Source organism: Parasteatoda tepidariorum, chromosome 10 (genome assembly GCF_043381705.1).
Source record: "Parasteatoda tepidariorum isolate YZ-2023 chromosome 10, CAS_Ptep_4.0, whole genome shotgun sequence".
In the NCBI taxonomy this organism is placed as follows: domain Eukaryota; kingdom Metazoa; phylum Arthropoda; class Arachnida; order Araneae; family Theridiidae; genus Parasteatoda; species Parasteatoda tepidariorum.
The window spans coordinates 65,391,911-65,408,786 of NC_092213.1; the positions used below are offsets into that span (position 1 = coordinate 65,391,911).

The following is a 16,876-nucleotide window of genomic DNA, read 5'->3' on the forward strand; positions in this document are numbered from 1 at the left end:
TATATATATATATACCTATTTCGTAATTATGCAAAATGGAGATAAATCCTGTAATAATAAAGTACTTGATGTAAAAGTGATACTTGGTACTAATTTATACTACCTATTTATACCAAGATATACTGGTTGGTATTAAATAAGTGCTTAGTATACTCTTGACTGTCGGGCAGCTGTCACAGCTCCAAGTCATCAAATTTATAAATATAGGACTCAGGAGCATGGGTCGTTTAATCTACATTTTATACAAACTAAATACTGTATTTTAAAGGAAATCAAATTATCAATATTTAACGATTTTTTCTTTATGTTATAAACGAATGGGTATATTATTTGGACGAATTCTATATATATATACACACAGAGTCCACGCTAAGGATTTCAAGTTATTAGCCAGTAAATTATCCAAATATCAAAAGTATTCACCAATTTTTGAAAGTATTCGTCAAATGCATATCTTAACAATTATTTATAATTAATTTTTTCCCATAGAAAACTATTTTACGGTGGTTTGCTTCAGGTTTATATTACATAATTGAACCGAATTCTAATTGGTTATGCGGCGCATCTACCGAAAGTTACTGTAATCGAATATAAAATGCTGATTTTTATAGAAAAATTCATTTTGAGGATCGAGTTAAATCAACACCTCCTAGAAGAAGGAAGCCCTCAGCACGAATGAATTCAGTAGTCCGATCTAACGAAGTTAACTGCGCAGTAGATGAAAAATAAGAAAGATGTCATTTCGTTAAGGATACTAAGCTGCGCAGTGGTTGAAAATACGAAATATATCATTACGTTTGGACTACTAAAGGATATTTATGGTTACCCGTGCTAAGGTCTGCTCTTATCTAGGAGGTGTTGGTTAAATATTTATTTATTTCCAGTGGAAGAAATTATTCGCCAATACTTTCGCCAAAACACAATTTTATTCGCCAAATTTACGATTTTATCGCATTTGGTGAGGTAGCGGATGCTTAGCGCGGGCCCTGTATATATATAAACGCCGAAGTATCAGTGCTAGACAGTCTATTGAAATTGCAGAATTTTTCGGAAGAACATCGATACTTATTTTTCATCTCTTCATGACTTAATACTGTTTCTAAAAGAAAATATCTAGACTTTCATTTGGTTGATTATTTTTCCTTTTCCTTTTGCAGCAAAACCACCGTCCATAAGAGGTTTAGTTGATGAAAGAGCAAAAATGCATGCCAAAGTGAAACTGAAATGCCGTATCTCAGGGAATCCACCACCGAAAGTGGTCTGGTTTAAAGACGGTCTCAAGTTAAAGCCCGACGGTAGAGTAAAACTCAGGGCAAAAAGGTAAACAATATAAAATTTATACATTGCCAAAAAGAGTGTTTTATTTCAATGTCCTTATTACGTCTTTCCATAAGAAAAAATAAATATTGACTTTCATATTAAAATAAGGGGTAGGAAAAAGAGGTTTTGAGAGACTTTGATTACTATATCAGGGCGCGAAGTATCCTCTAGCCAGCTCGCCATTGGTGGCCAAATATTTAGGGTTGGAGAGTAAGTTTTGTCCTGTTAGATATTGTTTTCCAAATTGCCATATTGTGCCTGAAGTTTGCCATGGACAAATATTGAAAACGGTGAGCAAGAGTTTCAGACTTTAAGAAGTAGATGGATAAAACATGAACAAACATATACATCACAAAAACACTGTAATCAATGTCATCAGAGGCATTTAGCATCTTTGCACGTTTTTAACATCATGGGTTTTCATCTCAAAGATTCTGAAATTTGGGATAAGAGACTTATAGAAACCCTTCGTGTAATTAAACCAAAATCTCTTTAATAATAAAGGGTTGAATTCAAATTTATGTTCACTTCTCTAACGCGGACTCAGAGGCCGGAAAAATTGGACAGCGAAGTGAGTTCAACGAGTTTCCCAGATTTGCTTCAGATTATAACATTTCATATTATGACATTTTAGATTATAACATTCTAAAGTTTTCAGTTTCTACATTGTTTTATGGTTTTTGCCACCAAAAAAGTTCTTGAAAATACATGTTTTAAAGTTTTTAAAATTGTTCTTATTTTTCGTAAAAATAGTGCTGAGCAAAAATTTCAATCTGGCTGATACCTTAAGAACTTAAATTTCATGCCTTGATCTATATAGTGCATAAGGATAGTTTAAATGTAATAAGCAAAGTCTAGGATCTTTAAAATTATAAGAATCGTGTATTAAGTTTAAGTATAAAGGATTCACTCAGCAATATGGATCAACTGATACGTTATTTCACATTACAATCTCATTGAAGTTACTAATTACTTCTACAGAAAAAAAACACTGAGAGATATTAATAAATAACATAAATCAACAATTGCAACGATTGCATATATGATCATATGAAATAGCAATATGAATGTTATTTCATATTGCAATCTCTTTGAAGTTAATAATTGCTTCTCCATAAGAAAACAGAGACATAATAATAAGTAATATGAATCAACTGATGCGTTATTTCTAATTGTAATCTCTTTGAAGTTGATAATTACTTTTCCAGAAGAGGACACAGAGAGATACTTCTCTCCATAACAGCAGTTTCTCTTGTCACAATTTGTTTATAATTTGATATTTTGATCCAGCTTTTATAACTTCATAATTTTTCCTCTTGATTCATCTAAGTCCATTATTCTTTCTATAATCTAAATTTTAAATTACTAATACAATTAAAAGAGAACTTGCAATGAAGTATTTTTCCAGAGGTAGAGGTTCCTCTTAACAAAATGGCATTACACTAGTTCAACCCACTACAACTTTATTAAAATACCATTACACGATAATATGAATTACAAGATTAAATTATATTATGGTTTTAACTAGAATGGAAATTAAATTTTTCGGTTACAGCAAAGCGGCACAAAATAATAGTCTTCTGATATTAATACTCAACTTTAAAGAAAATGTTTCCAGAGTTTTGTTTAAAGCAAAATTAAACATACAATATTCTTTATTTACTTTTAATTCCATATCCAATAGGATTAAAATTTAAAAGAAAATTACAAAATGTTTTTGAAAATTACCAAATTTGACTGAAATTTTATAGGAAACTAAGTGCTAATGATATCTGAAATACTGAATTTTTCACTATTAGAACAATAATAAAGCAAAGATGTTACGTAAAACAATAAAGATACGATATGAAACTCATATTTTCCATAATAGTAAATTCATAAAAATTTTAAATAATAATACAAAAAATAATAATAAATAAACAAATAATACATTATTTTACACGTATTTAAGCTCCAACTTCTCATCAAAAATTTCATTTCCAAATTTACACAAATTTTAGGTCCAATGCAATTTTAAATAATATTATGATTTGCTTTTTATAGTGTAGAACTAATATACATTTTAAATAAAATAAATATCAATCCACTGATGCAAGTTAACAAATAGGAAGTTAATATAAATATTCTGTTGTATTTCAGGAAATATTCCCATTTAATTATCAATAAAGCAAACCTTAGTGATATAGGAGAGTATGAATGTATAGCAACAAATGTACTGGGAAACGCAACAGCCTCAGCAACCGTCAGTATATCAACAATAACAACAGGTATGTTTTTTCTCTTACATATACATATAATATACATGTATATGCATATAATATACATATAATATGCATATACATGTAATATATACATATATTACGAATTTAATTACGAGTACAGGAATTATGTATCTTACGTACCAGAATTAAAGTACATAAGATATATATGCAAAAATTAAAATGGAGAGCATTTTATAATGATGCCTTTCAGACTATATATGCGTTTGGACTATAAATACGTACGTTTTTTTACGTTGCCATTCGTGCTATTTAAATTTCAACATAAATTTTGAAATTTAATTTTTTCCAGATTCTACGCTATGGCCCTTTGTAAATGAACCCTGTCCGAAAAAAAATTTCTGTTTGAATGGAGGAGTTTGCATATACATAGCCGTTGTTAAAGAATATGCTTGCGAGTAAGTCTTGAAAATTTATTTTATAGTTTTATTTTTTATATTGTTATAAGAAATTATTTACGGCAAATTTTTAAAAATATTGTAGTTCCCCAATATTCAGACGCACATGATCATTTGACATTCATCCCAATTTGGGTTCTCTCTTATCTGTTGTTGTTGTTGGGCATTAAGGAAGTGGGAGTGCGATTGTTCTTGCTTCCCAGTGGCGCCATCTATGGCCAAGAATTTTACTTTTGACACGAAGTTATACGTCACACCCGTTTATAGGGCTGACCCATTCATTCGTCCACAGATCCTAATTTTGGCCTGAACCAAAGAACGATCAATTTCCAATTCAGTACCCCCAGATGTATTGATTTGTTATGGGAGCATGGAGAACTTTGTGACCCGACATATTTAATGTGCACCAGTCACCATTTACTGCACGGAGAGTCTTCGGCCATCTGGAGTCGAATTCCCATTCTCACAAGCGTGAGTCCACCACCCTTCCAACCAGGCTATCCGGCCTTTCTCTTATCTGTAGAGCTAGGTTGGGATTTTATTTTTAAGAAAATTTTGATCCTAATCATATGGCGCTTTAGCTATCTGTACTCGCTCTAACTTGCAAACAAATATTTGAGGATCCTGTGCGAGATTAAATTCTAAAATTATTAACAGTGACCATAGGGCACACTTAGTATGTACACTTAGTTAGTACACTTTCAACCAAATGTATCTGAAAAGATAATTTGCGAATTTATTCAAAACATTTTCAACCTGATCATAGAACGCATTCGGTTTTTCTACATTTCTCCCAACCTGCTATATCTGAGAAAGTTATTTGCGACTTAATTCAAGAAATTTTAACCCAGGACAAAGAGAACAATCAGTTTACCGACATCCTTCCTAACTTATAACCAAATATATTTGTGAAGTTAACTTACAACTTTAGTCAAAAAATTTTAACTCAGCACAACCATAGAGCGCACTTAGTTTTCCAACATCCCTGCAACTTGCAACTTTATTCTTAACTAAAGCTAAACTTCTGACTAAAGCAAGTATATAATATTATAATAATTAATATTATAGTAATACGTTAATTTATAATTAATTATATTTGTAGTAATACGTTTATCTAAAAATTTCTATGGATGGAAAGATATCTCAGAAGCAACATGAGTTAAAAATGTGGTTATGAGCATGCGCAGAGATAGGTTTTTGGAGAGACAAGACGTAATAAAAGATCGCAAGAAACCGCTGCAAATTATTCTGATACAGATAGAGGTAACTAAGGTAACAGTGGAAATTAAAATTGTACTCGTAAAGAGGCGACGGATAAATATAATTTCGTTTCCTAAATTTTTGAAAGATCTCAGAAACGTGTGCAATGCTGGTCGAGATGCATTGTACAATTACCGTGAGTAGCTTTTCCAACTGGTATGAATGTTTTCGGGAGAAAGAAGAAACTGTGGATGATGAACCACGTTTTGCTCGTTATTCAACTAATTTGACAATCGACAATATCAAGCAATGGTCTGTTCCACGTCACGGAGCTCTTGGAACTCGCACCGCATTTCTTCAACTATTGAGAATTTTGTCGTTTGAAAGTTAATAGTTGCCGTTTTAGAGTTGATTTTTCTATTGATTCAATTAGCAATTTTCACATGATGTCATTATTCTTTATTTAATTATAATTCTTTTATCAATATTTTAAATATTTTGTGTCTGAAAATTAAACTACAGTAAAAAAAGATTCCTACTGCTCACGATTTTTACAAACTTAGAAAACATTCCTACTGAACATGGTTTGATCGTTCTGCTTTAAATGCACCAATCAAAATCTCAATTTTTAAATATATATTTTATGGTAAATTTTATTTGATGAAAAAGCGACAATATTAAAATATTGTCGGAGCAGTGTTGGATGATATTTTGTAGAGCAGTGGGAATGAATTGAGATTATGAGAGCTTCTTCTCGAAAGATTATGTCCACACAAATTTTTGTGCACGACACATATTTGAGCTCTGAGCTATTTTACCAAATTGGTGTTAAAGTAATAGTTAAATTGAAAAAAGGTTAAAGACGTATGTAACAGCTAAAAAATATCAATTTATTTTTTTAAAAATTTACTTTCGCCGAATATCAAAGAAACATGAATTAGCCTTCGTTCAAAGCACTGTCGTAAAGCATGACAGTTTTTGAAGCCAGTAATTTCATAACTTTCTTCTTATTCCATGCTTCTTCATAGATATTTCTTCTAAAATTATAATGGCTTATTTCAGGTGTGCCGAAGGTTACGGAGGGCAACGTTGTCAAAACAAGGCAATATCTACTTTGAGTAGTAAGTATTACCAAAATATTTTTTTTTAAATTGTGCAGCTTATATTTAATAAAGAAATAATTGGAAAATAAAAATATCAAAATAAATAAAGTATTTAAAAAATTAATGAAAGGTTGTGGTTCCTATATTGCGATTAATAATTCGGATTTTCATCCCGCAATGTACTGAGCTAAAAAAGCATACAGGAACTGTTTATATTATTCAAAATTTGTGAAGAACAAAATGGTGAATATTGATTTCTGATTTAATAAAATTTTCATTTTTTAAGAAATATTTGTCGGCTTTTATCTGTTCAATTGTTTGGATATTTATCTAAAATCGAATTCTCATTTTTTAAATTAAAAAAAAAACTAATAAAATAAATAAAAACACACGCTTTTTCTGGAATATAGATCGGCTGTATGAACTTTAAAATTACAATGTAAGCTGGAAGGTTTGATTTATGCAACAGTAATATATTTAGACTTGGAGAATTTTTCCTAAAACTATTTAATAACGCTTAGATTGAAAAATTGACCATGTCAGTAAATTAACTGCTAATTCGTCTATACACCGGTTTATAAAAAGCAACGTAAATGCAGCACAATCGAAACTATATGAAATAAAAATAAAACTTTTTCCAACGTACCATACGTTTTTTGAGTTAATACTAGTGTGGATAATAGTATACCCGTACCAGTACCATTTACAGTATCATAGTTAACTTAAGAAAAAAAAATTTCAACAAACGTTACTTCTAGAATTGCATTATGCATTTAAAACGCTTCATAAAGTTGTGAACAGGGGGGGAAATGTAATTTTTAAAGACTTAGACGCTGTAAAATACGTTATCTTGTCCGATACACTCTAATTTCTTACCCCCGTGCCAAATTTCCAAATATTTAAACTGCTAGCACTAACAATTTTTCCAACACCACCACTCTTCATTAAATAACCACTATCTTACAGATTCAAATCATCTTAAATATTTTCACTGTCTAAACGAATAAATGCAAAAATCTTTATCGGAATTCGAAAAGACCAGTGCATATAAACTTTTCATCGCGCCAAATTATTTACAACCAGATAAGTTTATCTTATGCTATTTACGTATATGAACTCACATATCTAATGATGATCCTAATATGAAATGCAGTTTGGTGTTATCCTGGTACAGTGATATGAAGAATAATCAGAATCTTTTAATAAATCAGTGATAATAAATTTAAAAAGCATTCCCATGTATAAATAAAAGCAACGGAATAATCAATTATTCTTAATTGAGTGTATGAATCTGAAGTTTTTAGAGGAAACAAGGCAATGACATTTTCTTGTATAGTGAGAAAATCAAGTATAAAGTTGGGAACTTTTAGACTTTGATTTGCTTTGGTAGTTTTTAATCATATTTTAAATTTTATATTTAAACTTTAACCTTTAATATTTAGACTTAAGTATTACACAGTATTACAATAATAATGATTAAATATTAATCCCAAAAAACTGAAGTAGTACGATATTACTCGATTAAAAACTTCATTCGCTTCAAAAATATACTAATTGGAAATAACAATCGACATATTTGAAGCTCTGAAGACTTTGCCAGATGTGAAATCAGAAGAAACAAAACTTTTCCATTCTGGCAAGTCTTGAAAATGGGGTCCTGTTTTTGAGCACTTGAAACATGTTGACTGTATCTCAAATTTGTAAATTTTTGAAGCGAAAGAAGTTTTTTTATCACGTAATAATAATGACTAGCTGTGACTTAATTTTGATGGAAAAAAATATAAAAATACCTAATCTGCTGAATTTCAATCAAAAACAACAGTTAAAATCACAAATGATAATGAATTTTTTTTATATAACCTATACGTGTTTCGATGTTACAATTGTAAGCCTTCTTCAGTTGGATAAATGCCATGGATGGTAAAGCAGAGATGATTTAATCTGACAGAGGTTGCTTTATACTAAAGCAATAACGCAATTAAAGGTAAAACATTAAAACAACAGAAAATTAAAAAATTAATTATTTCTAAATATTTGACAAACCCCAATTTAAATGTATTATTGTAAAAAAGAATTATTATATTAATTTTAGTTTATCTGCTAGATTTTTTTTAAAAAAAATTATTTTAACCAAAATCTGGGGTGTCACACTTGTTGTTATAACCTCTCTCTTCTTTGTCACAAACTGTCACTATTTCACCAAACTCCTAACTTCCCTTCAAACTTGACATTAATGGATCGCTGCTAAATAGGTAACAGACTGAATATAACTATTACAATTTTTTTAAAAAAAAATTAGTACCTTTCTCCTCCGCTGTTACATTGGCCAAATTGGCAGCAATTTAAAATATCTATTAAAAATATCTACAATACTTTAATTAAAAATATCTACATTTGAATTGAATTTTCCTTTCTAGTTTTAAAACAATTTGACTTTAAATGTAACTTTAGCGAGAATTGAAGTAAATGGTAAGGCCCATTATAAAAAGAGTGGGTCCGCTGTTTTTCAGTACTGCTGCCATCTAGATTTCAATCACGTAATGATTTTCTAAGGTGAAACTTATGGGGTAAAATAAAGATAAAGCTAAGAGGCGTTTTACTGGATTTATGATGCACTAGAACAGTGATTCTCAACCTTTCTTTTGTGGCGGCACAATTTTAACGATTTCGAAATTTGCCGGCACACAATAAAAAAAAATTAGTTTAAAAGTTGTTTACTTACCTATAATACACTGTGTTAAATAGTTAGTGATAATAATTTTGAATGTGAAATAAAATAATATGTACAACAAAAGCACGTTTATTAAGAGATAATTATTTCTTTCGACTAATTTTGTATTAGTTGGTAACAGTTATTTATTTTTTTGCTAGTTATTAATTGTTAACTTGTTTTCTATAGTTATTAACTGTTAGTTTTTCTACATTGCTATTTTTGTGTGATTTCTTGTTAACTAGTTTTTTTGCTAATTAATTGTTAGCATGTTTTTTTGTTAGTTATCCTTTGCTAATTCACTTTTATAACTATTAATTGCATAGCTTACTTTAATGATTAGCTTTTATTTCCGTTTGAAAATCATATTTAGTTTTCTTTCTTTTGTTAATTAATAATTTTAATGGTCATTAAATTTTCTACTTATTTCAACATTTTTTGAAATTGCCATAGACAATTTAAATTTAAATGCTTCCTTCTTATTTTAACTTATTTTGAGATTGTCAGAGACAAGACAATCGATGACAAAGATTTTCACGCTGTTAAAGCCCGGAAAAATTGTAAAAGTATATATATATATATGATATTATACATAATATACACTTTTCTTTAATTTAAACTTTACTCGTAATAAAAAAAGCATTTTAATTTTTATTGTATCATTTCTAATATTTGGCGACACATTTTAAGAATTTGGCGGCACACAAAAGTGCCGCGGCACAGTGGTTGAGAATCACTGCACTAGAAGATGACTGCGTTACTTGAAATGTGTGGTCATAGTAATTAGTAGATTATATTACTTTCAGCTGTAAGTACATTATTTGATTAAATGAGTGAAATAATTAAGAGTGAAGTGAAGAAAGTAAGAAATGAGTGTAAATAAAAACTAATATTTTGTATCCCTTTTACCTAGACAAAAAATTAAATAATACCCTTGATTAAAAAATTAAATAATATCCTAATCATTGGTCACAATTAACTCTCAAAAGTAAAGAATATCTTGTAAGTTCTTTTAATCTTTGCTGAAAAGTTTAGAATATTTTTTGAAGACAGCACCAAACTAAGTTCTGAAATGTCGGCGCCGAAAGTGGTCGATATTTGTCAATAGTATTCGAGAATGAGATGCGAGTATGAGATTTTTAATTTTAAAATTATCAAAACACTTTTAATAATCTAGAACGCAACAACAAAGAGCTAGGAGGAGCAAAAATAAAATAAAATGATTTTTAGGAAGGAAATTCTTTAAAATTTGTTTTTAAAAAAATTATTTTTCCCCTATTAGCTTTTATTTCAATTTTTTATCCTGAAGAAAAAATTAAAAACTTCACTTACGCTCTCAAAAAGACAAATTTCTCCCCTAACTACTCCCTCTAAATATAATTTTCTCAATTGAAATGAAAAGAGAAATTGGGCAAAGCTTCAATACTCTACAAAACAATCAGAAGCATCAAAAACAGAAAAAGACAATGTGGGCAAACTGCTCATGAGCGCCATTAAAGAAATGGGGGGGGGGAACAAAAATACCATTTGTTTGAAACTATTATTTTTCTTGCGAAAAATAAAAAATGTTTGAGAGAAAGACTAAAGCTAGATGGAAAAATGGATAATAAGCGAAAACTAGATAAAGAGAGAAAGTAGATAGACAATCTACCCCCATAAGTATTCATACAGAATATGTATGACTAATATTTAAACTTAAGAAATAGGCAAAATATTTACATGTTTCCGTTTTTGACGATATAAAAAGAATGAAGTTATGGAAAAGGCCACCTATGCACCCACACCGAAAGGGCAGAAAAGCGAGAATGCTCCCCTCCCCCTCTACTCAGGTTCTGGCATCCCCATTATTAAGTAAGAAAATAATAATAAAAGAATTCCATGGTTCACTTCATTATCGTTTTAAAGCTACTTAAATCTCCAGAAAATTCATTCCCGAATATAATTATTCATTGTTCGTTATTTTCGACTTTAAAATGCTTCCAGACCAGAAAAAGAAACAGCCTAGTTATCATTAGCTGTATCGTAATCTATTAAAAACCATATATTTCTCGTTTTCCTTCATTATAGACATGAAAATAACCGTTCGCCATGCGCCACGTAGTGAGTGAACAAAAAAAATTTTTTTTAAGTATGCAACCGATCACTTTTTTCCATCTTATAAAAAAAAAAAAAAAAAAAAAAAAAAAAAAAAAAAAAAAAAAAAAAAAAAAAAAAAAAAAAAAGGAGAAGAAGATTACTTAATGATAAAAAAGTACATCATTGCAAAAAGTGCATGCATAACTGAAAAACAAAATTTTCATCAACATGTCCAATGTTGCCATTCAAAATTTTGATCCTTTAGAATTCAACAATTTGTGGTGGAAAGATTCATGTGGAAATACAGTTCTGTGACAATTCAAATATTTCAAAATTGTTCAAAGTTTAAATGTATTTTTCCTTCTCAAATATTTTTAGAAAAAAATTCCTTTATGTCTCTATGTTTAGCTGAATTTTCTCACGTATTTATATTCTTTTTACTGTTGAATTAACATTTTAGAGCCATAGATTATTCTAATAAGAATTTTTTTTAAAAATATAATTTAATCCAAGCAACAACAAAAAAATTTGTAAAAAGTGGCAATGATAAGGACGTATCGATATTGGTCACCGACTCATTAGGTTTGAGGAAAAAGTGGCTACTAAGATGTAAGAGTTTATCAGCCACTGGCTACTAACTGAAAATTTGAATTTTCAGGTCTAGTTAATTGTAATTTATTACCCTGAAAGTTCCATATTGTAATTTTTTTTTTATTTAACAACTTTAGATGACACGGCAACTTTTTGAATATTTTTGTCTCATTGGCAAGAACAGTTCCTGTTTTAGTATATGGTAAGATTGAAAGATTAATACGATGAGCTTTGGAAACAGCAGCTATTTAACTATCTAAAATAACAGTAACTGCTTTTGGTGGTTATTTTAAGTGATAATCTACTAAGAAAAATTCAAATTTTGCAGTACTAATATCCTAACCTGACTGAATATATGAATCAATAAATATTTTTATACAGAAAAAAAAAAGTAAATGCAAAGTTCAAAGTGGCAATTAATCCATTAACAGCTTAAGAGCAAATTTTCAGTGATATTTTGTATATTAATTGCTGTAGGAAATTATAACTAAAAAATGTCCTTCCTAGTATTTTTTTCTTTTTTTTTGTAAAAAATTTGGGGGGGGGGGGAAGTAACATCAACTTCTTCATAAGCGAGGTACATATTTCAGTACCTCCAACAAGTAGAAGGTACCCACGGCTGGATAAGTTAAAATGGATAAGTTCTCAAGACTACTAAAATTTTTATAAAGTTTGCCTTCACTTTAGTTTCATAAAATCGATTTTGAAAATATCGATTTCATAAAATCGATATTTTTGAAAATATAGACAAAGCTGGGCACAGGTTTTACGGTTTTTTTAAATGTAATAAAGTCATGATTTTATTCAAACTTTAAATACATAGAAGATTAACATTTGAACTATATTCTATGAGATTTTGATGTAGAAATTTTAAAAATTTAGCCGTTGAAAATTGGCTTTCGAAAACTTTTAGAAGAAGTAAGTAGTCAGGATAAATTATAGTAGCTTTCAGTGAAATCAAAAAAATAAATATTTGTTAATGAGCGAGTATAATTCACGATTGAACAAAACATTTAAAATATACTCCTGTGTGAAAATTTAAATTTTGACAGAATTGCATGCAAAAAAGAACTACTGTAAAATCTATAGATACTTTCTTCAGTCAATTGCTTCTTGAAGAAGCGTACATAACTTCAATTAGATCTGTAGATTAACTTTTAACAATATTCTATGAAGTTTAAAATAATCAAGTCCATCGACTTCAAAAATAGAGTTTTTCGAAAACTCTATTTTTCTAATTTCGCTCTCGGTTCGTCGAGTGAAAATTTAAATTTCGACAAAATTGCATGCAAAAAAGAACTACTGTAGGATGTATAGATATTTTCTTTGGCCAATTTCTTCTTGAAGAAGCGTACAGAACTTCAATTAGATAGATGGATTAACCTCTAACAATATTCTATGAAGTTTAAAATAATCGGGTCCATCTACTTCAAAAATAGAATTTTTCGAAAACTCAATTTTTTTAATTTCGCTCTCGGCCCGTCGAGTGAAAATTTAAATTTTGGCAAAATTGCATGCAAAAAAGAACTACTGTAAAATGTATAGATATTTTCTTTAGTCAATTACTTCTTGAAAAAGTGTGCATAACTTCAACTAGATCAGTGGGTTAACTTTTAACAATATTCTACGAAGTTTAAAATAATCGGGTCCCTCGATTTCAAAAATAGTTTTTCAAAAACTATTTTTCTAATTTCGCTCTCGGTCCATCGAGTCTAATCGAAGAGTTTCAAAAAAAATTATCTTTCTTTTAGAGTTTTACTCTGATTAACTTATAGCTTTGAGAAAACATATTTCTCATGTTGTACTATCAAATAATAATTTCATATTTTTATTTATTTTTTAAATTTAAATCCAAATAACCCTTATGTTATATAGTTAAATAAAAATAATGTTAAGAAGGGAAAATAAACACAAATTATGGTGTATCATTAATGTCCGAAAAATTATCAAAATATGGAACAGTTGAAGTACCACTTAAATGAATAATTAAGCTACAAAGAAAAACATTGCTTTGGAATTTTTTCCAACAAAATAAATTAATAAAGCGCAGAAATGTTTTTAGCGAGATTCTGCTACGCAGTGCCATGAACTGCGCAAAATCTTTTAAGAGGCATTTACCAAAAAGAATTTCTCATTTGCCACAAAATACTACGGTTTAAAAAGTTCATCTGTTGTCCCAACAAAACTCTTCAAATCACCCCTTAATTGATGACACAAGAAGATCTGAAGTTCCAAGAAAATGGCTCAATTAACTTGTTAGTCGAATATCCGGCATATCTCTAAATGTCTCTATTTCTTGTTAAGTGATTAAAGACTGAATGTACTCTAAATGAATAAAGTTCATTGCTCAGAAAACAATTATACCTGTGCCCATTACTTGTATTCCCTATACCAGCGGTTCCCAATTTTATTCATCCATGGAACCCTAAATGACTGAACTTCTTTTGGCGCTACCCTGACTTTACAAATACAATTCCATAGCAGCTATGAATTTATAAACTAAAGAATAATTACTAATTATTTTCTAAATATTTAACGTTAAGAATGAAATATTTTCATTATTTTATTGGAAAATAGTCTTAAAATTAAGTTTTATGTCAGGCAATCAGATCTGGAATGGTAATGTCTGGCAAAAGATCTGTTCGTTCTTCACCAAGATACATAAGATGAAAATTAATAAAATAGGCTAAATTATGGTATTCGGGGAGAAAAAATTGTTATAAATTTTGAGAATGCTTGTAAGAATTTTTTTTTCAATTTAGTTATTCTTGAATTTAGTAATTGTATGGAACCATTAATGATTGAATTTCCTACCCAGGAACCCTAACTATACAACCCTGACCTTCGGAACTCTGCCTTTATAGATGCAGTTCTGTATCAGCTATAAATAAACTAAAGCTATAACTAAAAGAAGACTACTAATTATTTTTCAAATATTTAATGTGAAGAATGAAATATTATCAGAAAATTTTATCAGAAAATAGTCTTAAAAGTAAATTTTATTTAAAGCAATTAGGTCTTGAGAGGCAATAGCTGGAAAGGAATTTTTTCCCGGTGTATGAAAATAAATAAAATAAGCTGAATTATAGTATTTGGGGGGGGGGAAACTATTATGTATTTTGAGAATGGTTATGAGAAAAACATTTTTTACTTTTCAATTTAGTTATTCTTGAATTTAGTTATCGTATCCATTAACGATTAAATTTCATACCCTGGAACTTGTCTTTATAAATACAGTTCTGTAGCAGCTATAAATGTACTAACTAAAAGAAGACTACTAATTACTTTCCAAAATTTTAATGTGAAGAATGAAATATTTTAATCGTTTATTCGAAAATATTCGGAAGAATTTTTTGTATCCAGCAATCAGGTCTGAAGTTTCATTGTCTAGCAGTAGGTCTGGAAGGGATTTTGTTCTTGGTATATACATAATTTTTTACACTTGAATTTAGTAATTTTATTTTTAATTACAAATTCTGATGAGAAATACTGACACTTTTACATAAACACAGATCCTTTTTTTTAATTCATTTAGTATAATGTTACTATTTTTTTTGTTGCTATTTCTTGTCTTATTTGCATTTATTTAAATAACTTCCTAAAATGAAACAAAAATATATAAAAACAATAACAGGTTTAAAAAGCTATTATTGCTTTAAAAAATGAACTCTCGGAAACCCTGCGATCTCTGCACGGAACCCTAGGGTTCCTCGGAACACATTTGTCCTTTACAACAGATAAAAGTTTATTTTCTGTCATCTTAGTAAGTTTTATTGAAGTTTTTTTGCTAAAATGGTTCCGTTTATGCAAAATTTTAGTTCAAAACGTATGCAACGAAGTATGACTATACTTAAACTAAAGTTTGAAACATCATATCAAGAAAGTTACAAGATTATTAAAAGTAATTATAAGCCACTGAGAGGCCACTTCCTCCGGCTTATTGGATTTCAGGTTCTATGTTCTTTGCAAACTTTAGATTATAGAGTACCATTAGATAGCACTATACCTTTTTTAAAAAATGTTAAAAATAAAGGAGCCGATTTATCATATTAAGAAAAATAGCTATCAATAACTTGTTCAACTTCAGCAAATTTTTTCTCAAAAATTTAAGGCAATATACAGTTAGTAATTTAAGATAGGATGTTAAATACTATACATAACAAACATATACAAAAACGAAGAAATTTCTCAAAAAATCTAAACAACTCTTCAAAAAAAAATATGATTGCAGATGTATTTATATTACTTTTCCAGAAAATTAGCTTTTCATTTATATCCCATTCTGTTAGGTGACGTTGTATTTTATAAGCTTCGAAAGATATTGGGGAATGCAGTAAATATCCCTCATCACTTAGAAAAATGAAAGAAATTAAAAATTTTATATTTCTTCCCCTTAGTCTATACCCCTAGAGCAGTTGAGTAGGCTGGCAAGGGAAAACACCCCTAAGCCTATTAATCATTTGCCCCATCATTCACCAAATTACCGCAATTTGTTATAATCAATTATTTATTACAATATGCGTACAAAGAGCCGCGATGGCTCAGCGTTCGCCTTCCAATGAGGTGAACCGGGTTCGAATCTCAGTCGATACGAATTCCGCATCCGGCTTGCGCTGACCACAGTGCTGACGTGAAATATCCTCAGTGGTAGACGGATCATGGGTTAGAGTCCCCTTGCCGTCAGGTTAACCGTGGAAGGTTCTCGTGGTCTTCTGCACCATGTAACGCAAATGCGGGTTAGCTCCTTCAAAAAGTCCTCCAAGAAGGCAACATTTCTCCCAATATTCCATCTAGGAGTTCCTTTGTCTTCTGGATTGGGTTCAAGACTACGGAGTTGAACATTAGTAGTCGTAAACCCATAAAATTGGGACGGCTGTTCAACGACGGTTACAAAATAAAATAAAATATGTGTACAAATGACGAAATGGCAACTGGTGATTTACAATGAAATGACGAATTTTATATACATGTGGATATATGAGTAAAACAACTAAAATTTCAAAAAAAAAAAAATTTTTTTTAAACGTTTATTTTAATACTTTGGTTTTTTTCTAAGACGCATTTGAAAATATTTTTCTAAAATCATTTCATCACATTTTAAACTGAGATTCATGTCAGCGATAAGAAAAACATTGTATATTGCACTTAAACAGAAGAATACATTAATACATTTTTTTTTTCTTTTTTTTTTTTTTTTTT

General features: G+C 29.5%; 1 protein-coding gene across 2 annotated transcripts in view; it reads left to right on the forward strand.

Annotated features, from left to right (window-relative positions):
- The window catches only part of LOC107438084 (pro-neuregulin-2, membrane-bound isoform), a 104,589-nt gene that overhangs the window by 83,342 nt on the left and 4,371 nt on the right, over positions 1-16,876 (forward strand). Inside the window, exons 2-6 of one of the 2 annotated variants that reach the window (XM_043049231.2) lie at positions 1,158-1,320; positions 3,460-3,587; positions 3,892-3,997; positions 6,260-6,318; positions 11,815-11,879. In XM_043049231.2, the coding sequence (XP_042905165.1) occupies positions 1,158-1,320; positions 3,460-3,587; positions 3,892-3,997; positions 6,260-6,318; positions 11,815-11,834 (476 nt within the window). In that variant the 3' untranslated portion in view covers positions 11,835-11,879. The remainder of the gene's footprint in view (positions 1-1,157; positions 1,321-3,459; positions 3,588-3,891; positions 3,998-6,259; positions 6,319-11,814; positions 11,880-16,876) is intronic. The other variant, XM_016050259.2, reaches the window with a different exon arrangement.